Source organism: Amphiprion ocellaris, chromosome 20 (assembly GCF_022539595.1).
Source record: "Amphiprion ocellaris isolate individual 3 ecotype Okinawa chromosome 20, ASM2253959v1, whole genome shotgun sequence".
NCBI classification, from domain to species: Eukaryota; Metazoa; Chordata; class Actinopteri; family Pomacentridae; genus Amphiprion; species Amphiprion ocellaris.
In genome coordinates this window covers 17,059,014-17,083,640 of record NC_072785.1, presented here as the reverse complement: position 1 = coordinate 17,083,640, position 24,627 = coordinate 17,059,014, and the positions used below count along the sequence as shown (strand labels likewise).

Genomic DNA, 24,627 nt, shown 5'->3' with positions numbered 1-24,627 from the left:
AGTTAGCTTCTTTTAGTCAACAAGCTGGAGCTGTCTGGACATGACCTACTGACCTGTGAGGAAAAAAAAGTGCTAAATCAGTCATGGGCGGTTAGGATCGATTGGCAGAAGACTGTGGTATATTGCGGCTCTTATGTTTTTATCTTTGCTCTTAGTTTTTCCCCTGCCTTCAGCCAAACTCTCTGTCTGCCCTACAAACATACACAATCTCTCAGTCTCACTGCCATAGCCTTCCTTTTAATCTGACAAGACCACGAAGCCAGCCGTCTGTCTGCATGTCCGTCAGCATGGAGATTAAAGGCCTGCTTTCTGGGACGTGTGTGCGCGCACGTGTGTTATGTGTTGTTTCTCTGGTTCGTCTTATTGTCTCTGCGGACACTCAAGAGCATGAGAGAACGATGCCTCACCCTCTGGGACTGGACCTGCAGTTTAGCTTGCATTCTGTGACTATTTTCACTCTCATTCATGCCAAAGAAAGTGTTAGTGTGTTGGTGTTAGTAGGGCACGAATGAGGATTTCTAATTAATTAAAGAGTTTTTATTAATCTGCTCCAGACACTTAATATACTGCTGTGCCCTAAAGAATAGGTGCCCATTCATTTGAGCATACAGCGGGATATCTTTCTTGTGGAAGCTTATAGTAGAGATGTTTTCTTTCATCTTACTAGAATTTTCCCTGGAGATTTCAAAAGGTGAAGGTAACATAACGTCAACCAGGGCCATCTTGCTGAGAGTTGAGGCTTATACCTTCTAACCATGCAGCTCTTAGAGTTTGAATCTGAAAATGGCCATGCATGTTGCATTTGAGAGTCTTCTCCAAAAAATGGTCCTTTGCTTGATTTATTATCAATGTTCTAAGGTTCATAGGCTCCACATGCAACATTTTGCTTTTCTATTTCTTGAGCGAGGAGCTTGTTCGCTGTAATAGTTTGTAATTTTCAAATTTAAAATCAAATTTTATTGCAAATGAAATTATTTTGAGTTATGTCATTTGGGGAGCAAGAACTATGCCTGCAAGCTTTAATGCTGCTTGTTTTTGCACAGCATTGGACTAGCAGATGGGCAGTCTGCTGCATAATACCTACAGGTTCAAAGATTTGTTGTCAAAAAACGCTCTTCTGTTTTGAAGTAAGGCTGACTGGGGATGCTTTGCCTCAGGCTTTCTGAAAACTGAACCATCTGCAGAGCCTTGAGATTTTACACTTGCACTCTTTGCCTGACTTGTAAATTGATGTTGATATATCAAACAAACTGCGTTGTCAAGGGAACATTTGACCCATCTCTCAATTGACTGTTACTAATCACATGGTACTGCTTTTATAGAAAGATCTGCGTCGACATTTAAACCATCTGCCTCATAATTTGTGGCCGCAGAAGCTCTGTACTGTTGTTGCGCGACACGATGATGTTCATTGTTGATTGATCTCTCAATTATTTTCTTGATTAACTGTTTGGTCTATAAAATGGCACAAAATATTGAATAATGTTGGTTAGTGTTTCTCAAAGCCCAAGATAAAGTCTTCAGATGTGTTGTTTTGTCCATGACCCAAACATATTTAGTCATGAAGGAGTTAAGAAACAAAAAAATCTTAAAATTTGAGAAGCTGACATCAGAATCTTGTCTTTTTTCGAAAAGAAAATTACACAGAGTGACTAATCAATAATAGAAATACTTTGTACATCAACTTGATTAATCATTGCAGCTCAAATTGTGCCATGGTGATCAATGTTATACACTTTGACCTGTCAGTGGTTTTAATGTGGCTGATGTGTATTTTTTTTTTAAGCTGAACCTAATGCTGAATGTCCTCCTGTCTAGAGAACGAGTGAGTCTTAGTAAGCATAAAGTTGGTCCTGAGGTTTTGATGCAGTGTGAAGGTGGCTGTGCTGTAGGCCCGTCACAGTGCTCTCGTTGCTGGTGGCTAATGTGATCACAGCCACAGCCAGGCAGGGCCAAGTGAGAGTGGAGCCTTAATCTCCCCCAGTGTCTCACTGCCAAATTGGCCCGATTTGTCAGGCAGGGGATCATCACCCACTTTTCAGATGACTTTCAAAGGGCGCCTTTGCTTTTTGATGTGCAGCTTGGCGTATTTGATCTCGACAACTGCAACTCGGCAATACAAATCACTAATGTTTGCCTACTGAAGGGGCTCGCGAGGAGACGTCAGGGAAGTCACAAGCCAAGAGGCAGTGACAGGGTTGGAGAGTGGGTTTAGAGGTCTGCCAGATTAAGATTTAGAATTTCCGTGATAGATCCAGAAGATAGTTCTGTCACTTATATGTAACCTTGGTTTATTAAATTGTCAGCCAAGTCAGCTTCTATTTGGATAAATTAACTTATTAAGGAAAATGCATCACTTTGCTTCTACTTTCAAGGGAAAAAATGACATACATTGTTAACCTCATTTTTTAATTTGGCTGAATTTCCATGTTTCCCCTCAGTGCTTATGTTGAAATAGGTTTGAAAAGTAGGCTCTCTTATCTGAAATTGAACATGTCAGTGACTTTTCACTGGCTCATTAAGAGCCGTCACTGGAAAAAGAAGAAAAAAAGCATTCTGTTTTGCGAACAGGTTTGTGCATCCCACATACTGTACGTCACGCTTGCAAATATTTTGTGCATTTGTAAACATGTCCTTGCACATGAAATTACTGGTATCTACCCTCACACAAGAGCACACCCTCTTGTGTGAGGGTAGATACCAGAATTATTTTACTAGACTCACTAAAACCACAATATTGCTCAGATGTTTGCTGATAAGTTATAAATGTGAAGACTTTGCAGATTCGCACAAAGTGGTTTTCCCACAGCAAGATCTTATTTCAACAGCTTATTAATTTAAGACCTGCCACCCTGCTTGGTTTTACTTATTTGCACTCAAAGTGTTGTGAGTCATGAAGCAGTCTATGTATTAACTGGTTTCTCTGTCCTCTCCAGGGCTGTGTGAGAAAAATGCCCAGTGGTAGCGTCACCGCAGGAAGCAGTATGCAGGCTTGAGTGCTGAAGAGGTGGGCTTGCCTCTCCACTTCCTGATCCAGACAATCATATTGCTCATGAAGTCAGGGTGCAGCGTCCCATACCCGAAGCAGCCATGTCCACCTGCTAAGTGCCTTTAGCCTTTGGCACTGGTGTCATGACCAGCCTGAAGCGCCCGCCAATGGAGCGCACCGTTGGGGGTTCCATCCCCGCCACTGATGAGTTTTACACCCGCCACCTCCGTATGGCCAATGGAGGGGCTGTCCCCACCCGCACAGACAATGTCCATGCCACTGTGAGCACAGGAGTGCCTAAAATGGGTGTACGGGCTCGGGTGGCTGACTGGCCTCCAAGGAAAGACATTACAGGGGCTCTGTGGCACTCAACTACAGAATCAGACAACTGCTATGTGTCCTCAGCTGGAAAAAGTCACATTAAGTTAGGCTCTATTATGAGCCCTCAGGACTCATCAATGCTGCGTAACATCCACAATACTTTGAAGAATCGAACCCAGGCCCAGGCTAACAATTACAGCCCTGACACCCGTTATCTGGCCCCAGGAGACTACAAAGGTCCTGCACATAGAAACCCACGGCAGAGACGCATCCGTCAGCGCAGTAATAGTGACATGACTATCAGTGAAATGGAAGGCAGTGGAGACAGTGGAGAGGACTGGGGTCCATCACCGGGAGCCAAATGGCCCCCTCTTCACCGCGAATATGGCAGCACATCCTCTATAGATCAGCATGGAGTATCTGGAGAGAGCTTCTTTGAAATGCTTAAGGGCTACCAAGGAGACAAAGTTGACCAGCGTAGCCCTGCTCCAGAAAAACTAGAGGACATGCTGAATGTTGGGTCTAAGCAGGGCGTCATTGACCTTCAGGAGGATGTCACAGATGGCCAGCTTCCTAAAGCTAAGGACAGAGATAAACCTCCAAAGAGACGCACCAAGTCTGAGACAGGAGGTGAGTCTATATTCCGTAAACTTAGGAACGTGCGAGGTGAGTCGGATTCTCCCAGAGCGGGGTCTGATGCAGAGGACAGCCGGACAGATGACATGGGTCCCCCTCTCAAGCCCTGGGTGTGTCAGAAAGGGTTTGCGCACTATGATGTTCAGAGCATGCTCTTTGACCTCAACGAAGTAATTCAGTTGCGACAGACTGCAGGCAAGAGGAAGAACACCACCACGGGGGCATCTGCTGCTGCTGTAGCCTCAGCTACTTCCACGCTGTCATCCACCCACAGCCTGCCTTACAGCTCCCCGAGTGGCAGCCAGGAAGAACTCAACTCTAGGGACAGTCCGAGCCTGGACGCAGGTGAAGAGCAGAGCAACGAAATGCTACTCAGTTGCCCATGCTTTCGCAATGAGATCGGTGCTGATGGCAACGGGAGGCGCAAGTTGGGAGCAGGTGGAGCGGGGTATCATGGACTTGTGGGGGGTGGAGCTGGCAGCAGCGGCTCAGGAACCCTGACTGTGGAGGCTAACTTGTATGAAACATCTGTGAGCACACACTGCACCAATGCTGGAGTGGCAGTCCTTGAGGGGCCAAAGGAGGGCCCCAGCACGCTCAGCGAAAAGGGCAAACAATACATCGTGGAACATGTGGACCTGGGAGCCTACTACTATCGGAAGTTCTTCTACCTTAGGGGTGAGATGCATTTAATTGCCTTCATTACATGCACTTATCAGCATATGAATGTGGTTGCTGTTCAAAGCAGTAATGTTAAATTTCCCTGAGCAGATGTTGTTTTAATTGTCCTGCTTCCTCTACCTCAGAGCACTGGAACTACTTTGGGATAGATGAGGCGCTGGGTCCAGTGGCAGTGAGCTTACGCAGAGAGAAGCAGGAGGAGGACAAGGAGCATGGCCAGCAGTACAACTACCGCCTCATCTTCAGAAGCAGCGAGGTCAGACACGGTGCCTTATCCTGCCTACTCCCTGAACCTCAGCATCACATCACACTATTCCTTCCAGCTGTGGCATAATTGCACTTTTTAAGAGCACAACCCATTATTATTTTTATGCTCTTGTATTTGTGGAAACTGAGAATTATTTTTGCCTGGCTGTGAGAAAAGTATCTTTCCTGCTGGTAGCTGTTAAACACAGCACACATGGAACTTATATCTTCTTTATCTATGTCAGATTTTGCTTTATAGAAGGTGTGCATAGCTCAGTTACAACTATACATGCTGTTGTAGGAAGACCAGCTCAAGGTAAAACCAGCCTCGTTTCCTCTTATGCAACCAGCCCCTGGGCTGTTCAGCTGTCTCCCAATATCAGCAATGTGTGAAGAAACTTCAGGAAGTGCACTCATCCTCCAGCCTCCAAGGCCTGTCAACAACCTAAAACCGCTGTGTGGAGAGCTTTACTTCTCTGTTTCAGTAAAAATAGACCGTCATATTTAGTTGCAGCACTGCCTCCTAGTCTTCTCTGTTTTGCTTTGGATATTGGGTTTTAAATTTTGGGTTATGGGATTTGTTATGCGGACATACATTCCCAGACAGAGGGAAAAGGCATCTGCCCGAGGCTGTTTGTTGTGGATGGAAGTAGGACAGGTGCATGCGATTAACCCCCACCTCCCTCAAAAAAAAAAAGAAGCACACATTAGACTGAAGTACCTAAGCACCCCCCACCTTCCATTTTACCTTTCAAACATGAGGAACACAGGTCCATTGTAAACACAGGCCCAGCACAGCCTCAAGCTTGCAGGAGAGAGAAAGTCTCCGTCCGTTCCAGCTGCTTATGGTAGCCGAGTGATTGAGTTCAGTCCCAGAGCTCAGCACAATGCACACTTTGTGTACACAGAATGCTCAGACAAACCCTCCCACCTCTTCTTCCTCAGTTCCACTTTCTAGTTACCCAGAGCTTTGAGCCATAATTGTCTTACTGTTTTTTCAACTTCTTTAAAGGGTAAAATAAGAAGCTGGTATCACCATCATATATATATCTTTTATTTGTGCTTATGTCAGAGCAGATAAATTTTGCTATCAGTGTGTCTCATCTCCATGAGGAACTTCAAAGCAAATCAAAAATTCCTGAGGTGCATTCCTTCCTTTCTCACACTCCTCACTGTAAACTCCTCTTCCTTTCTGTCTCCATCCCTCCAGCTCACAACCCTGCGAGGATCTATACTGGAGGATGCAGTGCCTTCCACTTCTAAGCACGGCACCACCCGAGGGCTGCCCATTAAAGAGGTCCTGGAGTACCTTCTCCCAGAACTGGATCTGTCCTGCCTCAGACTGGCCCTCAACACACCCAAAGTCACTGAACAGCTGATGAAACTGGATGAGCAAGGGGTAGGAGGATACTACACAACTTTCCAGATGATTCAGAGCTGTGTGAATTAGAATTAGCATTTTTGAAGTCTTTCTAAGCTACTCTGTCCTGAAGTAGTCTGTTCAGTAAATACAGTGTCTCACATTGTGTCTGTATCTTTTACTGGTCCCCAGCTGAGTTTTCAGGTGAAGGTGGGGGTGATGTACTGCCGGGCGGGGCAGAGCACAGAGGAGGAAATGTACAACAACGAGATGGCTGGTCCCGCCCTGGAAGAGTTCCTCCAACTGCTAGGGGAGAAAGTTCGCCTCAAGGGCTTCACCAAGTACAGAGCCCAGCTGGACACCAAAAGTAACAACCGCCAAACACGCTCACAGATGACACATGCACAGAGCACTCAGAGTTTGCGCTCGTATACATTCTTGACCTGAGCTGTGATGCACCTTTAAAGCCACTGACCTCTGTAGCTGACCTGTTAAAGATCACATGTGAGGCTGCAGAGAAAATGTGTATCTTACTGCTTAGCCTGTGGCCACAGTTTTTAGGTTTAGTTTTAACAGTGAAAGTAAGAACTTGATTCCTGAATGGCAATTTGAGTTTCCCCTACCTCATATTACACTTTATAGTTCTTGTACTTTGCCCCTTTATCTTGCTTTCTTTATTTCCTCTCACTGGACCTAATATTCACTCTACAGCTTTGCCTCACTTTCTTTTCCTTCTCTGCAGTGTGTCCAATATAATGCTCTCACAAGCTGCTACTGAGTGCATAAAATGACAGCTTAACCAGTCATAAATATACTTTTATGTATCAATAGTTTTAGCCATCTGGCTTGACACAGATTTGTTAATTCAATGAAGGAAGCTGCCTTTTTCATCCACATATCTAGTTCTTTAGGCTATTTAGATGCCTTGTGTTTTGTTATAAACTGCAATGTTAAGCAAAGATGTAAAGTGCTCCACTTACAGGATACAGAAGTAAAACAATTAATTGTTTTCTGCATGAGCTTTAGCTTTGACAGGCTGACACTGATCCACAGTTCACCATTGTGTCGTTTGGGCTGTGGTGAAATTGCATCCTGTCTTGCACAGAAAGCAGTGACAACATTGAATGCACATGTGAGAAAGATGAATGGCAGTAATTGTACAATGGGTCTCAACAATGTATTGCTGTTTTTCCTGCAGCGGATTCCACAGGCACTTACTCCCTGTACACTTCATACAAGGACTATGAGATCATGTTTCATGTGTCGACGCTGCTGCCTTACACACCCAACAACAAACAACAGGTAGGATGGAGAGCACGGATGTTGTGATAAACTTAACAGGAATAGGAAACTTTGTTTGAAAACAGATGAACCAAAGAACCTCTAAAAAGAGATTCTGTCCTTTTCAGGAATGCATGATGACTCCTACTTTTTATTCCAGTTAATTTTTTTTTATATCTGAGTGCCATATTTTTGATTGCCATTGAATGAAATCTACCAAAAGCCCGATATGACTTTGCTTTTAAATTCAAAGGTTTTACTTGTCTAAATAAACTTTATTTTTTTATGACTAGCTGTTAAGGAAGCGCCACATTGGGAACGACATAGTGACCATTGTGTTCCAGGAGCCTGGAGCTCATCCCTTCACCCCCAAGGCCATTCGCTCTCACTTTCAGCATGTCTTCATCATCGTACGGGTGCACAACCCCTGCTCTGACAACACATGCTACAGGTGGGTCTTCATGCTGGAACAGTAGAGATAACACAGCAGAGAAAAAGATGTCAATGTGACTTGATGAGCAACTCGCTGAGCCAACCCTAAGCTTGCAATGGAAATTACTCTTTCTTCAGCACATGTATGCATGCTATGTGGTGGTCTTTGTTGAAGGTGAGAAGGAAGAAAGAAAAAGTTGGCATGTTGAACCATCCAGTAAAAACACAAGTTTGTAAAAATCAGCCCACCACAGACTTGGAAGCATTCCTAGTTTTCAGTGTTACAGAATTTTCTCACGGGCCTGTGAGACACTGAGGTTGACGTTGGCTCACAAGCTATCTGCTTAATATACATGAATGTATGTCCAGACTAAGGAAACTCATCCCTATTTTATGTAGGCCAGTCTGACCAAATCTGGTTTCCTATCTTTGCGCAGGACTGCACCCTCTCTACAGAACACGTAAAAGCCCCTTGCCAAGCTCTAAGAGTGCTAGTAGTGTGTTTTCATGCAGGTACCTGCAGTAGCATTAAGACAAAAGCATTGACCGGGAGGCATGGGTCAAACATAAAAGCCTGTTGCCTGACCAGTGTCCAGTCTTCAAGGTCTGTGCACGTTTGTTTCAACTGTACTTCTACATGAGCTTAAATTTGTTTGATTATGATCAAACAGAAGCCATTATCTCTGCAGCAGCTGTCAAATCGATCAGAGTTCTCCTTTGCTGACTTATTCTCGGCCTCGTGATGATCAGGCTGCAGCTCTGTGGTGTTCACACTTGTGCATTGCTTCACCACCACAAACACACTTTCTGTGCTCTCAATACACAGATATTATGCACACATAGTTGCTCCCTGTCACTCTCATACTCCCATTTCTCCATTTTACCTCTCTGTCATGCTCACTAGCACACAATGCGCACAGTTACACGCACACACACGCACACACTTTTTTGCCCTTGTACGCTAATTCACTCAAAAGCTCACTCTTCACACACTCATGTAATACTAGTCCCAACCCCCCCCCATCTTCTCCTCTCCCTGCCTGCCACTTTGCCTTTGGGCAGTGTGAGTCGGAGTGGTCTGAAGGAGTTAGTGCCATGCACATGAAGTGTTCTCTTCACCCGGACATGCATGTGAGTGGGGAGGACTGTTCAGAGCATTGCTCCTCAGAGCTCACAGAGTCCACCTCAGGAGCAGACGGGTCAGGCCAGCCTTCTGTCTCTCAGCTGAGACCAGCATCACATTTGGGCTCATTTATTTCGAGCCCTTGTTTTTTTCTCTGTGCCAAATTCTCCTTTTGCTGACCAACTAACTCCATCCCATTGATGAGTGGACACTTTGATTCAGTTTGCTTTTTGCCTCTTTTTTTTCCTTTTTTTCATGGGAAAAGAGAAAGGGAGGAATGCTGGTTCTCCTGGTTTACCTAATGGATGAAATGGAGAGACACAAGACACAGAATCCTTGAGGACAACCCACCTACCCCACCCAAAGTCACTTGCACAGTCTCAGCCTTCGGTTTCTGCTCATATTCTGTGGATTGTGGCACCATGTGTTAAGACTTCAATCCTGGCTGTTTGTCACAAGCCTTTCCCTGATGGTTCGGGAAAAATCTGGGTCCACACAAGAGAGCTCAGTTTCTTGGATTTGTAACCTACCGAGTGGTGTATCCTGAGTGTCATATTGTAACTAAAGAACAAGAACGAGTTAGCATTGGTGCAGCTAATCATTTCATCACCTTGCACTGATTGTAACAAAGAAGCAGGATGCTTTGCAACAATGGTCTGAAGGGCATGGTTGCTTTTTGCTGAAGACTGGAGGTAAGTTGTAGCTGTTTGTTTTGATGATAGCATGTTGTGGTGCATTGGTTAATACAATGCAGAACAGCTCATGCTGTAATTTCACTTCGTACTTACTGCATACAAAGATCTGTGGATTTTTTTGTTGATGATCAATTCCACCTTTGCAAACAAACACACTTCACACTTCCACAATTTCTTACACATCACATATCCCAGCTTGAAAATTGATTTACTCAGAGAGTGTTTGTTTTTGATTTTATCATCCCTTCATATGACTTTGTGTCTTTTATATTTTGCATAAGAACATGTCAGTCATTCAATGTCTTCTCTAATCTCTGTTAATAAATAGTACGTTTTGATTTGTTGAGTCATCCGGTTATTAATAGCCCGTTGTTGCCTGCTGCTGAGATTTGGATAATGCTCAGGTCATATTGAGCCAGGCCGGAGCATTAGAGGAGTAAGTGGCCTGAGGCCAGCAGGGTGCTAATCTGCTGCTTTCAACCGCTGCCTCAAAGTCACACGGGGCCAACAAGGCAGATTGCATAACTAGATCTTTGTTTAGGAAATGTTTGCTGTTAGAGCGTGCTAACTTGAGCCACCGCGCTGCTTCTCCATACTATGATGTAGCAGAGAGTGGCAGGGTGTCAGCACTGGGAGCTGGCTTGTCATCTGTGATTGGATGTATAGTATTTATACACTGAGTTTAGTCAGGCATGGTTCGCAACATTTCTGCTACGGGCAATGGCTCTGTTATCTGTTTAATGGGCTGGATGGAGACTTGTCAGGACTGTCACATAGGCTTATCCGCCACCACGTCTTCATTTTCACTTTCTTGTGGGCTTTTAATGTATGTGCTACTGACTGTATGTATGTATGTATGCAGACGCCGCCTCTATGTAGACTTCATCCTTTACATCAGGAATTAAGCAGACATATAGCGTGGAGTATAGAGTATAAACATGCTACAGAAAGCTTTGACAAAGAGTAAAATCTTGTCAGTATGTTAAAGCCTCCCTTTGTTTAATTTCTTGCACAGTGAGCCAAATTTCTTATGAACAACAGGTATGAGGCAGTGCTACGTACACCTATTTACTAATTTATAGTAATTTATAGTATAGTAATTTAACGCTGGAACAGCCATTGTGTGCAAATGGAATAGGAGCAGTAGAGGGTAACAAGAGGAGAGCCTTGCCTGTAGGAATTTTAACGCCCTTCTTTGTACTCACAAGTGAAACAGGTCAAAGGCAACAATACCTCAGGGGAAACTTTGTAAAGATGTCTCCAGTATGCTTTTTAACAAGCCCATGTGCTGTTTGTCCTTGCATGATATCTTTTCCCCCCAGTTATAGGACAATCATGCAAAACTGTTCACTTTTTGTCATCACTTTCATGCATGAAGCATCTTATTTGTCTCTTGTGCTATTTATATTTTTTTCAATGTATGTGTTTTTATTTATACATATCCCCTTCTGTTTTTTTTGTTATGAGTATCTTTTTTATTTTCTTGTATTTTTTTGCAACTAAACTGTGTTTTTTTAAAGTAGTAGTTTGATTTATGATGTTCATTGATTTCCATGTGCTAGCAGTAACCTCACACCTTTCTTGTTCTTCTGCAGTGTGGCTGTCACCCGTTCCCAGGACGTTCCCTCTTTTGGCCCACCAATCCCCAAGGGCGTGACCTTCCCAAAGTCCACCGTCTTCAGGGACTTCCTGTTGGCCAAAGTCATCAACGCTGAGAACGCAGCCCACAAGTCGGATAAGTTTGGAGCCATGGCAACACGCACACGTCAGGAGTATCTGCGGGACTTGGCAGAGCGTCATGTCACCAGTACACCAGTAGAACCCACTGGGAAGTTTCCCTTCATCTCTCTGGCGCACAAACGACGGGAGAAGGTGCGTCCGTACAGCGGGGCGGAGCTGAGGAGTCTGGGAGCTGTAACTTGGCAGGTACATGCTGAAGATCAGGTAGCCGGTGCTGAACGCGAGTGTCTGTTGGCCATTTCAAATGACTTCATCATCCTTTTGGATCAAGAGGCCAAAGCAGTCGTGTTTAACTGTGCCACACGTGATGTGATTGGTTGGTCAACGGGGAGCCCCGCCTCCATGAAGATCTACTACGAGCGAGGGGAGAGCGTATCACTGCGCTCCATTAATAACAATACAGAGGACTTTGGAGAGGTTGTCAAAAGACTGGAGGTCAGTGAGGCACCACTACTGTCTTGAACAGCACATGTCATTAGCTCACACCATCTGCTGTAGCTATGAGGGGTCGTGCTGAGACAAACACCCCGTCTCTGACAAGCACCTTGTAGTGAACACTGACTATCATGAATGCATTGCTACTTTTATCCTCATATTTACATTTTAGCTACTTATCAGGGAGGCACAGATAACAGTGGCAAAGCAAAATAAACACTTCTAAATCATGTAACAAGTCTTAGTCAATGAGTGCAAAGGTCAGAGAGTTTTGGAGTGTCCCTGTAGCTTGTGAACAGGTATGAAGGCAAAACTTGCTTACTGAAGTCTTTCAGAGACTTCCAGTCCTATAATAGGGACTCTGTCCACTTCCCTGACAGTAGTACAAAAAAATAAGAATTGTTCAGGTTATTATAGCAACGTAAGGGTGTAGCCTCCAATTATACAGTCAGCAAAAAGCCACAGCTGTTGTGTTGACTCTATGATTATAAGTCATGCAAAGCATAATACATAGTAATTTGATTATAGTGATACCATTTCTGAGGTTTACAATGTGGTGGAGGTAAGACAGCGCTTATGGTGAGGTATTTGAATTTTCATCAGACACTGGGGCTCTGGTTAATGGTAAATAAAGTAAAAGATAACTGTTTCCTGCTATGAGTACTGACGTGTTCTTCTTTTCTTGTCCTTGGCCTTTGTTGTGGGCAACATGACAGACATCAGAACAGTAGGGAACTGGAATAGGTAGAGAGAGGCATAGTCAGAGTGTTCCAAAGTAGTCAGTTCCAGTGGCGCATACCAAATAATTTATCACATCGCTGTATATTTTGTATTCAGAGAGTGTGACACTAAAACACATTGTTGGTAAGGTTTTTTACATAATTTCCTTCACTCTTTGTCTCCCTCTGCCTCTGTATCTCCCCCATAATAACATGCACTTCTTCACTCTGTCTCTTCTATAGCTGTTAACCAAGGGCAGTCAGACAACAGAGATGACCCTTCGTCGTAACGCCCTGGGCCAGCTGGGCTTTCATGTCAACTTCGAGGGCATTGTAGCAGAGGTGGAGCCCTACGGTTACGCCTGGCAGGCTGGGCTCAGGCAAGGCAGCCGATTAGTGGAGATTTGCAAGGTGGCAGTGGCCTCACTGTCCCACGAGCAGATGATTGACCTGCTCAGAACCTCCGTCACTGTCAAAGTGGTCATCATTCCACCACATGAAGACTCCACACCACGCAGGTAGATATGGAAGATCAACAGAATGAACAGACAGCGTTAAAGCAGCGGCTTGTGGCTTTTTCATGGCTGTCTTTCAACTATTCTGACCGTGAATGTTTTATGTGCCAACAGAGGCTGCTCAGAAATCTACCACATGCCGCTTGTGGACTACAAGAACCACAAGGAGGGCATGCCCTATGAGTTAAAGTTCCCCTTTCGCCCCACCAACAACAACAGCAAGTGGCCACGCACCTCATCCAGCCCTCAAACACGCGCTGCTGGCTCAGGGGGAACCCTGATCAAGGCCCCGCCCGCAGACTTCAGTAACTCTGCTGCTATTCCCCGCAGTGTATCCAGCGATGGTCGACCTCTTAACCCCAAAAGGTCTGAGAATAAACATAATGTTCTTATGAAACTTGCAGACGCACTGAACTCATATCTGCCTGGTTGCAGCATGTGTCTTTAATGGCTTCCATATGTGTCCTCGCAGATATTCCCCAGGGAACGACAACTATGCTCTTGCCTGCTCCATCGTAATGGGTCGCACACTGCACAACACAAACTCCCCTTCCAGCCTCTCTTACACAGACACCATAGGCTCCAGCCACTGGAGGCAGAAATCTGTACCTGATGGGTAAGTTCATCTCCCCCTCATTGCAGGCTACACAGATTAAATTTAATGTATTCAGAAAAAAATTGGTCTGCTCAAGTAAACTTTGTTGTAACTAAGAGGACCCTCTTTATGTCCCTTCCAGGTTTAATAACAACAACTGCCAGTCCCCTGTGTCATCTGTGCACCAGGTGGCAGGTGAGGGAGCCAATGGGATGAAAGGGTCTTCTAGCGCTGGTGTTGGATGGTCCCGAACTGGGGAGGGTGATGCAGCTAGTAGTAGACTGGGAGACAAAACCAGCTCAGGTAAGCCAAACTTTCTCAACTAGGTATTAGGGATTGATAAAACACACAATTTTTACTGGGCTAAAATTAATCTAATGTCATTATCTGTATGTCTTACCATCCTATAGACACTGTGGTTTCCAAGGCAATTCCTCGACTCCAGCCATCAGAGCAGAGCAGCCACATGTCTCCAAACAAGAGCACTAAGGTGAGCAATGATCAGCAACCACCATATGTAATTGCCTTGCTGCTGTTTGCAGGTTGTGAGTTGATAAGGGAGGCCCCATAGAAACAAAAAGGGTTGCTGTTAGTGACTGGTAATGATCATGTACTGTTGAGTAAGAGCAACAGTTTGCATACACCAACCAGCACCAAGGGCAGTAATTAAAATGTTTCCAACATCTGCCTAAATACAGTCTGCCTCACCGGATGTAGACTTTGGGTATGAACCTGCCAATTTCACTATGCATTTCACGCAGCTTTCATCTCAGAGAAGCAACCTACATGCTGAAAATCTGAAGGTTTGCTGAAGATTTATATAGTGCAATAAGGCAGTGCTGCTTGATTTTTTTATTTTTTTTTAATGACAATAATAACAATCCCGTATTTTTCAGGGGCACCATTGCTACATTTTGGGCTTCATAGTACCCAAGATAATTGTGTTTGGTTTAAGGAAATACAAACAAGCCAGAACATTGTTCCCTACAGAATTAGGATAACGAGATGTAGCCAGATTATTCCCCTACTCTGGCAGAGACTTTGGTAACAGGTGTGTATATGCAAGACTAGCCGAGTTATAACAGTGGTATGAGCAACTGTGGGTTCTCCAAATCATTTCAAGTAATACATTGAATTTATGGAAAATGTGTAACGTTTAACAAAATCTTGTTTCTGTTTTAAATTCATTGTTTGATTTCTCTTCTACCAATAGGCAGACGCTCCGTATTCTTCAAGCCAGTCGAGCAGCAACACACTGTCGAGCAACGCCTCCAGCTCCGCTCACAGCGATGAGAAGTGGTACGAAGTCGGTTCCCGTTCGGGGGTACGGAGCGAACTAGAGCTCAACGGCTATCTTCAGGGCGCCTCCACTGACAGCGGCATCGATGCCAGCTCCTTCACTGCCACCCAAAGCAGCACAGCTTCCTCTACCGGTGCCTTCAGGGCCAAGGACAAAATCCCATGGCAGGATGACCCAGCGGCCAGTCAGAGGGCCACTGACGCTTCCCCACCGACACCAGACTCTCTTGTCGCCACTGGAGGCACTGACATCCCGGCAAAGAGCCCATCAGCCTTTCCACTAGGTGCCGATAGCGGCTCCTACTGCCTGAGCGATGTAGCCTCCCATTCCAGGTGTGCTGCTCGTCTCTTACAGTCAGCTGTATAGGTAGCTGAGAAATGTCTGCTTTTGCATCAATGTTTCATTAAAGAGACAGTGATTCATTGTAGTCCAGATATATCCTGTACCGTCCCAGATGGAAAAGTCCAAAGCTCTGCGGTTTGGCATTAACAAAGGGAGAGGGGAAGAATGAAATGTGTGTGTATGTGTGCGTGTGTGTGTGTGTGGTTTTGCATTTGTATGTATCTCCGTCTCCTGGTATCCATGATAGAAAGGAAGTGCTTGAAGTTGCTAGAAATGCAGACTGTGAGCTCAGCACTGTTCCTCCTCTTCTAAATCCCACTTCCTTTGAATCAACTAATGCTTTCCTCCCTCCCTTCTTCACTCAGCCAGAAATAACTCAGCTTCACCAGACCTGTACATTGGCTGCTTTGTTTTATAGTATTTGCAGGCACATGCACGCTTGCACACACACAAAACTTGCTGTTTGAAAATTCCAGCTTTCATGTCAAACTATGAGGAAATGTTATTTAAAGGGTCTGAAATGAAGTGCAAGGACACTGTGTCCTATTTTCTATTTATGATTCATCAGTTGATCCTGTCTACATAGATGGTTGGAGAAATGATGGAATGAGTTTTCTATTGTTTTTTTAAGAGTCTGTTTGCGCACAGTCTTAATGTAACACCTAAAATATTTTTGACACCTTAAGCTTAAAGAAAAGTGGTCATTTGAAGGAATTTGTTCTTAGTGAAATTCATACAAATTGAATCAAGATCAAAATTAAAGAGCTGAAACTCTGACAGCTGCATTGTACTGTAGTGCCAGTGTTGCTCTCACAGTTTGTGTCTTTTCATGACTTCATGAACATCAGATCCTGCGATACCTATCTTTACTCAAACTTGTCTCACCTTTGTGCCCTTCTCTCTCATCCTGCCTCCAGCACAATCAGTTCTGGTCACTCAGGGAGTCCGATGGGACAGGGCTGCAGGCCCATGTCGCCACAGAACGAGGCGGGTGCTGTAGCCACCTCACCCACATCTCTGAACTCTCAGTCCCCGGGGACCAAGAGCTTCTACCCTCGTCAGGGAGCAACCTCGAAGTACTTAATTGGCTGGAGGAAGCCTGGGGGAACTGTCAACTCTGTGGACTTTGGCAGCACTCGCAAGTGAGATAGGAAAAGTTTTTATTAAACATCTGTTAATCTTTAAAACTGTCTAATGCAGCGCTGCACGTTGTCAATAGATTGTAATTCAGTGTAGAAGTACATCTCGCTGTCAGTGATGTAGCCATATTTGTAGCAGAGACTGTTCACTTTATTTGAAAGTTGTTTTTTTACATTTGGTCAGCAGTGCCACCATGTGGTGTAGGTGAGCTGTGACGCTTCCCTCAAATCAATATTGCTTGGTTAGCAGGAAAGGATGACTAGACATCCTTGCCTTTTTTTCATTCATTCGAGGTAACATATGTCTTTGAATTTGGCCCAATCTGGTGTTCACATCATTTGTGGTAGATGACAAATGCTGTTTTCATGCCATGCGGTTTCTTAACAAACCACAGTTTTGCTGGTGGAGCAGTTACATGGTTGTGTTTTGTCGAGCAGCTATTTACTTGTTCACAGACTTTCCCATCTGCCCTCTGTTAGCTTGGTGGCTGGTGTTAAAATCTTGGCTGGCAGCTCCCTTTACCTTTGCCTCCTTATTTTCTGTATAAAATGTTTTATTTAGATATAGGAGTTTTCTGTCTAAATTGGGGTTTGCTTTTATTTCCAGACGGCACCAGAGTGATGGTCTGCTGGGGGGGCAGCCCCAGCTCAGGGCCAATCTCCGGGGCTCCCAGTCACCCCAGCGGCACACTGCCAAGTCCAGCTTGGAAGAAGACTTGAAGAAGCTCATCACTCTTGACAGCCCTCCACCCACTACAAGTGAAGAGAAGGTACTGAGAAATGCTTTGGCGTGATTGTTTATACTGGTGCCAGTAACATAGTTTAGTGATTTGATTCCTGACTGGGGTATTTGTACCCTGGGGGGATTTTTAAATGGTGTACTAGGGGTACATGACTGCAAAAATACATAAAAATAGTACATTATGATTTGATTTGGAAAATGTATCCACATGTTAAACAAGAAAATAAAAGCTAAACAGGATTAGAAATACCAATACTGACACTGGTTGCCTAAGGAGCAGAGAAGCTGAATTAGTTACATATAAGTACTGGATAAGTCGTTGAAATAGTCACCTATAAAACTGAATACATGGTTAAAATAGTAAGCCAAATATAAATGGACAACTAATATTTGGATGAAGGTAGTGAATATACAGTTAAACTAGAAAGAAAAGACTAATAAATTATTGAAATACAGAGCTATAAGTTAGTTAAAAAGCAAGTAAACATTAAAAATAGTTGTTTAAAGCCAATAATCACATAGGGAATTTATAAGCCAAATGTATATTGGCAGCTAATAGTTAGCTCAAGCTAATAAATGTCCAGCTAAAATAGTTAGCTAAAGCTAATAAATTGTTGAATTGCTACAAGTTATAGATAAATGGTTGAAATAAAAAATAATACACTTAAAATGAAATGACATATTTGACTAAATGTAATTAGTAAATAGTTAATTGGAGTCAACGATTACACACAGTTGAAATAGTTAGCCAAATGTAAATTCAATTTAGCTAATAGCTATAGGCATTACCTAAACCTACATTAGCTGAAGGTAATTAAGGTGTAGTTGAAATTGCTAAAATTAAGACAGATACAGTTGATGCAGTCAGCCCCAAAAGTAATGGCTAAATATTTGAAATGGTTTACTATACATAACAAAGACTTGTCTTGTCTAAAACTAATGGACAAGAGATTTAAATATTCATCTTCTGCCACTCAGAGTAGAGGAAGCACGAATGTACCCTTGAGTAAGGTAACCTATATATTGACAATAAAGTTGTATCAAAAATATTGCACATTTAGTTATAGAGTTATACAGTGGTAAAAATGTCCAGTTTCTAATTAAACTAGAGTTTTGTTTTAATTATTGTTCACTAGCAATACTTGAGCTCATCCAGGGCCTATTGGGATACTGACGAAGAAGGTTGGGAGCCACTGACGATTTACTTAGTGTTTCTTCCGATTCAGTACCTTCTGCAGTTTCTCCCTTATTTCCTGAATCCTGCCACTGATTGTCTGTTTCCATTGCTGTCTGAAGCCGCCGTTTCCGGGCCCGCCACCCAGTCGACGTTCCCTTCAGAGAACGCTGTCTGACGAGAGCATCTACAGCGGACAGAGGGAAGCGTCCTCCAGTGGACAGCGTGACACTCCCACTGACCTTCTGTTCACCTGCTCCACCATGCCACGCTCTCCCACCGCCCGTCACGGACCAAGCCGGCGAGCGTCACACAAATCTCTGGGTGAATCTCTGGTTCTTAGCAGTCAAAATTACTTGAGGAACAAACTGTCTATGCATATTGTCCGGTGATCAAATACTAAAATGCGATGACTGATTTACTGCACAGTAGCAGCACATCATTGAAACAAAAGCGGACACATCAAAAAGCAAGAAAAATTCATTCACGAACAGTCTCAAGTTTAATATGTAAAAATACCTTTGGCTGTAAAATGTTTGAAATGCTGACATTGGAGAGTGCATGCAAATGTTTTCCAGAGTATTTTATTCTACTTTCGCCTTCCCAGGAGATCTGTCAGCCCCAGAGAGCTCAGAGCTGGAGCAGGAGAGGAAGAGGCAGCAGCTGCAGGACCCTGTTTTAATGCCCCTGCCTGACACTGGGGCAGATGGCCCGCTGGATTGGGCCCACCTGGTCGACGCTGCCAAGGCCTTTGAGGGTAGGCACATGATGTCTTTTCATTTCTGCCTCGACATGATTAGAAGAGAAGATTATTCGCTGATATTCAGTGAAAGGTGTGGCAGAGAATCCCAGCTGTCGTCTTTATGATCATCAGAAGAGGGCACTGTTACTCTGTGTGTCTTCTCTCCAGGTCTAACATCTTTTGAAAGTTTTTTTTTTTTTTTTTATTCAGAGCAGAGACTGGTTTTCCTAGCAGCCCAAGAGGAGAACTCCATGGCTGAGAACGCAGCAGCCACCAGCCCCCAGCAGGCTGAGCCTCAGGCAGCGCCACTCAGACAGCCCTCGCCAGGGTAAAAGGCCTCAGGTCATGGCGTGTGACCAGTGTTTACTTTAATCCACTAGTTTCCAGCTCTGTGCCACAGAAAGCCCTGCAGATTTCATTCTAATCACACACCACTGCAGCTGATATCACTAGTTTGTCCTCCTCTTTGGTTGACAGCACACTAATGAGTAACATCTGCTATTGTATTAGACTGAAAATCTAGACATTCATTGAACAGGATTGGGCAAAGAAACGTTTTAATATTGCTTCTGAAGCTTTAGTGTTTACCTCAGCTAATGTCCTGTTGTCCCTTTTCACAGAGAGACTCCAGCCTGCTTGATGGGGAAGGTGAGCCAACTGGAGTCCATGGTGAAGGTGCTACAGGAGGACCTGAAGAAGGTGAGTTCTATTAAACCGATTCCTCTCAAGGCACTGTCACCGTTAGTCAAATCTAGGATCAGACCACTCACATGTGCGTCTTTGTCATCACTAGGAGAAGGATGCGAAGGCGTCGCTACAGGCTCAGATCCAGAGCCTGCGAGAGGACAACCAGCGTCTCCTGGAGGAGTCCTACAGCGCCTCAGCCAAGCTCAAGAAGTTCACAGAGTGGGTCTTCAACACCATCGACATGAACTGATGCACGCGGCTGCCGACTGCCTTCCACTGGAAGTATAACCACTACTCGAGCTGATTTCAAACTCCCAGTACACAACAGAACCACTTACAAAAACTCTGTCTCTCTTGGGCTTTTACAAACCAGTGCCAACATGGATTTACACGCCATCTTTCATCAGTCTTGTGGATCTGTTGAAAAATCACCACAAAAGACTGATTACAAGGAAAAACATTGGGGGTGGAGAAAAGGAGGAACTGTGTATCAGTTGTCATCAGCATGCACTCCCTTCCTTAGGAGTTCTTCAATTATATGATGCTTTGTTTCCAATCTAATGGACTGTTGGTGTCCCTGCATGTCAGAGAGAGAGCAAGATGTTGAAACTAACCTAAAGGGATTTAAAGTTACTGTCCCCATTTAGCTCCCCAGCTAAGCTAATTACAAGTGAACAGATTTCCAATTAAAATGCTCTAACACAAATTAAAATTTCTCCATGCCTTGCAAGAGCTGGTGATTATAATCCCGTGTTGCTCTGATAAAGGTCGACACTCTCTTAGAATTAAGTGACAGTTTGCTGTAAAATCATTGCAGTTGAGACATTCTTCAATTCCACCAGTTCAGAGACAAGAACATTGATTATTTTTGTATTACTAACCAAAAAATAGAAGCTATATGAGATGATGCGAGATGTCATTTTTGATGGTAATATGCGTAGACAGCCAGACAGACTCTTGCAAGGTCATGGGTCTGTCTGTATGTAAAAGATTGTGCAAGTGTATCAAGGATTATTGCAAGTACAACTTGTATGGGACTACTGCTAAAATGAAAAGAATATATATTGTACAAAACACAATATGGGTGCCATAAAGATAGAAATTGACAATTCACTGTCACTTATTCAGATTATTGTAAATATACGATGTTAACATTTATTTTCTCACACCTTCCCTTGATATTGTAAAGAGTATTTATGACAAAGATGATGGCCGAGAAAAGACAAACAGCCATATGCAGTTATACATATGTATGTACCTATAATGGTCGGTGTACTGTAAGAGACGGTGTATATCCTTTGACATTTTAATGGCTAACTTTTCATCCAAAATGCTAATGATTAGGTTTTCTCTCCTAAAACCTTCTGTTGCCTTGCCTGCTGCAGTGGATTGATAGACAGTGCCACCTAGTGTTGACAACATGTAAAATGCTACATGGAACTGATCCCCTTCTCCATCCATCGCATGCTAAAAGGCCTCAATCTGATCCTTAATTCTCTCAATAGATTAAAACGGTACTGTTCGGTATAAGATTACAGAGTAAGATATTGTGTAAATCCTGAGATTCCACTTACAGAGTTTTCTGTAGTGTGTACATCTGCTTGAAAGCCCAACCAGAATTTGGTCTGTACGTGACCAAACAAAGCCCTTATTTAAGCCTCATACTGTAACTGTTTCCTTTTGTACTCAGATACTGTGCAACTGTATATAAGGAGAATTTAATATTCATCAAAATTTGCACCTTTATTCTTATTTTTTACTATTGTTTTTGATGTATTTCTGCTTTACTGGCTAGAGGAGAGTGAAAGGAGTGAAAGATTTTTAAAAAATGAAACTGGACAAAGATCACAAGTTAGACTCAGATGGAAAGAGACCCAGGCCCCTAACACAGCAGATCGCCCCTATGCCTTCATTCTTAACATGTGTGACAGCATGTGATTCTGTTTCCATTGAGCTGTGATGTGTAAAAAAATGTTTATATCTATTAAAGATATTTTGTTGAATTACACTTTGTCTTGCTGAGGGTCTTCTGGTGAAACATTTATAGGAGATAGATTCAGACACACCAGTCATTAGCAACACAAAAAGATGCATTTTAGGTTCTAACTAGAGCAAAACAGGAGGCTAAGATATCCACTGGGGTTATCTGAGGTGGATATAAGAGTAAACAGATATCTGCCAGTGGCCTGGCAGGAGGTGTCTGCCTGCTGTTGTATTGTGATTAACAGAGAGCTGCTGTTTTTCCAGGCGTGATTACACGAGGCAGTTGCCCTGACAGAGACGAGCCTGGACGGGACAGATTGATGGATGAGGATACGCCGAGAGACGCCAGGGTGGAGACGTGGATGATTATGGATCCAAGAAATGACTGCTGTGATGCCTTGCGCAGTTATGGCTGGTTGGACATTTGGTCAGTTCAAGGGTAGATTCGCAGTTTGTCCTAAAATAATAGTTTTTTTTTGGCCACATGTCACTGAAATTGCTTCTCCTGGTCATACTGTCCATGAAGAGATCCCTTTGTTAAGTGATTCAAATAGAGCAAATCTAGTCTTAGTTGTGTGCAAAAGTGCTTCTGTGAAGATAAAGGTGCCTTCTAAAGATGAAGTCAAAAAGTGTTTCCTTTATGAGAAGCAGTGGACAGACAGTAACAAGCAGCGTGTCTTAATTTTAGCAGTTCTTGGCAAGGCTGGTGATGTTAAGCTGAGGTTTTAGGCTGCAAACCAGAGTTGAACACATGTAAATTTGGACTTCATAACAAATCAAGAGCAAGATGAAACAAAGCAGAAAGGCAGAATCATCAGAATTTATGCTCTAGGGCCTTGAAATATATTTCACGGTGTTGTGACTCAGTCTGCCCGCTATGGGCCAGCGATGATCAAGCAGCCTTGTCAAACATGTAGTGAAAAAATCACTCCTGAATCAAAAGTTGGAATCAAGAAAGAGTCTTCAAGCAGTCTTCAGAGTCCAATGCGAATAATGTTTATTCAGTACAGAGGCTGTAAGAACAAACATGGCAAAATCTCGAGATTTTAACTGACTACACAAAGCGTTACATCATCTGTTATACTTATGCAAATCTTTTCTAACACTCCTCTTTCATCCTGGAAAGCCACAACTCATCGTCCTAAAATCCAATCAGGATATTTGTATCATCATTATGTTTGAATTAATTCATACATGGGTGTTGTAAAAAGTTTGACCACCTTCCTTTCTCAAAAAAAATCACCTCCTCCTCTCCTTCCACAACTATGGCTGGGTATTCCCCAGTGTCATATTTCTGAGAGAGGGCTTGTACTCCCGCCTTCATCGTATGATATGGGTGTCCATTGGGTTGTGCTTGACAAAGGATTGTTCAGTGCATACGTGAATTTGGTTTATACGTCATGTTCTCCAGTTTTATCACTGTTTGTACTTGAATCAGATTTAAACATCCTATTTTTCTAGTTTTAACATTTGTTCAATCTTGAAATGCCACAACGACGACCATCCAGCAGTTGTGATATTTCTAGAAATAGACACAAATAGACACAAACGAATTTCTATTCGTTTGTGTCTATTTCTAGAGCAAAGCTTGCATTGTTACACTGTGAACAGGGAGTTAGTACTTAAAAGATTAACTTTGCAAGACACCAACTTGATTTGTGCAACAGCTGCTGAAGATTCATATTAGCTTTGTCTGAACTTTACCACTCGCTGCAGCTCGAGCACTCTGGTTCACCTAGAACTCTGTTCCAACACTGTTAAACTACTCCACACCACACAATGACATCCATTTGTTTTTGCATGAACCCCTGGGAGTCAGAATCCCTGTTTCTGAAGTTGACATTGATACACTATAGTTTCAAGGCAGAAACACTCCGACATGGTGTTCAGTCCAGATTTGTATCATAATGTGTCTTATCATATAAAACACTACATGGCCAAGTTAACATGTTTTAAAAACTTAAATCTTACTATTTCCATTTTATGCTCTTTTATGCTTCAACTCCAACTTCCTTTACTTTCTGCTGCACCACATTTATTGACAGCTTTACTCATTTTAAAGTTAAAGGTTAAACACAATGGGTTATGAAGTGGCCATTTATAATATAACACATTGTTAAAGATTGATCCAGTAGTTTTTACAGTTTTTGGCTTGTGAAAGCAATGTGTAGTCGAGGTCACATTTCAGATGTCTTTGAGTTGTTAACAGCTCCACTGAAAAGTGATTTTTCCATTCAAACTTCTCACATGGTTTCATCTCAGTGTTACAATTATCCAGGATCTATTTTTTTTTTTACAGAATGTAGTTTTTTCTTTTTCCATGTGATGATGGCTTAGATTTATCTGCTGTTCCTGTATATAAATCTGTATATAACATAGTTCAAAGTATCTCCACTTGCAGCACCTACAACAGTAGTGTGCTGCTGACACACTGATGAATCTAATAATGTCATATTTATTAATATATCAGTCACACTGACCAAACCAGTACTTAAATGCATTAAATACATTTTGCGACTAACACTTTCAGACATTTACTTACTCTACTGTCAAAAAGTTTGGGGTCACCCAGGCAATTTCATGTTTTCCATGAAAACTCAGACTTTTATTCATGTTCTAACATAATTGCACAAGGGTTTTCTAATCATCAGTTAGCCTTTCAACATGATTAGCCAACTCAATGTACCATTAGAACACAAGAGTGATGGTTGCTGGAAATGGGTCTCTGTACCCCTATGTAGATGGATCGT

At 43.2% G+C, this 24,627-nt stretch overlaps 1 protein-coding gene across 1 annotated transcript in view; it reads left to right on the top strand.

Annotated features, from left to right (window-relative positions):
- Positions 1–21,902, top strand: part of LOC111588168 (signal-induced proliferation-associated 1-like protein 1) — a 36,221-nt gene extending 14,319 nt beyond the window's left edge. Inside the window, exons 2-21 of the mRNA XM_023298372.3 lie at positions 2,937–4,624; positions 4,753–4,883; positions 6,084–6,272; positions 6,426–6,600; positions 7,432–7,535; positions 7,808–7,965; positions 11,360–11,939; positions 12,902–13,176; positions 13,288–13,539; positions 13,646–13,789; positions 13,911–14,071; positions 14,179–14,258; positions 14,982–15,400; positions 16,328–16,552; positions 17,157–17,319; positions 18,588–18,789; positions 19,073–19,222; positions 19,418–19,535; positions 19,828–19,906; positions 20,001–21,902. Coding sequence (XP_023154140.2) covers positions 3,133–4,624; positions 4,753–4,883; positions 6,084–6,272; positions 6,426–6,600; positions 7,432–7,535; positions 7,808–7,965; positions 11,360–11,939; positions 12,902–13,176; positions 13,288–13,539; positions 13,646–13,789; positions 13,911–14,071; positions 14,179–14,258; positions 14,982–15,400; positions 16,328–16,552; positions 17,157–17,319; positions 18,588–18,789; positions 19,073–19,222; positions 19,418–19,535; positions 19,828–19,906; positions 20,001–20,144 — 5,241 coding nt within the window. The 5' untranslated portion in view covers positions 2,937–3,132 and the 3' untranslated portion in view covers positions 20,145–21,902. The remainder of the gene's footprint in view (positions 1–2,936; positions 4,625–4,752; positions 4,884–6,083; positions 6,273–6,425; positions 6,601–7,431; positions 7,536–7,807; positions 7,966–11,359; positions 11,940–12,901; positions 13,177–13,287; positions 13,540–13,645; positions 13,790–13,910; positions 14,072–14,178; positions 14,259–14,981; positions 15,401–16,327; positions 16,553–17,156; positions 17,320–18,587; positions 18,790–19,072; positions 19,223–19,417; positions 19,536–19,827; positions 19,907–20,000) is intronic.
- The last annotated feature ends 2,725 nt before the right edge of the window (positions 21,903–24,627 follow it).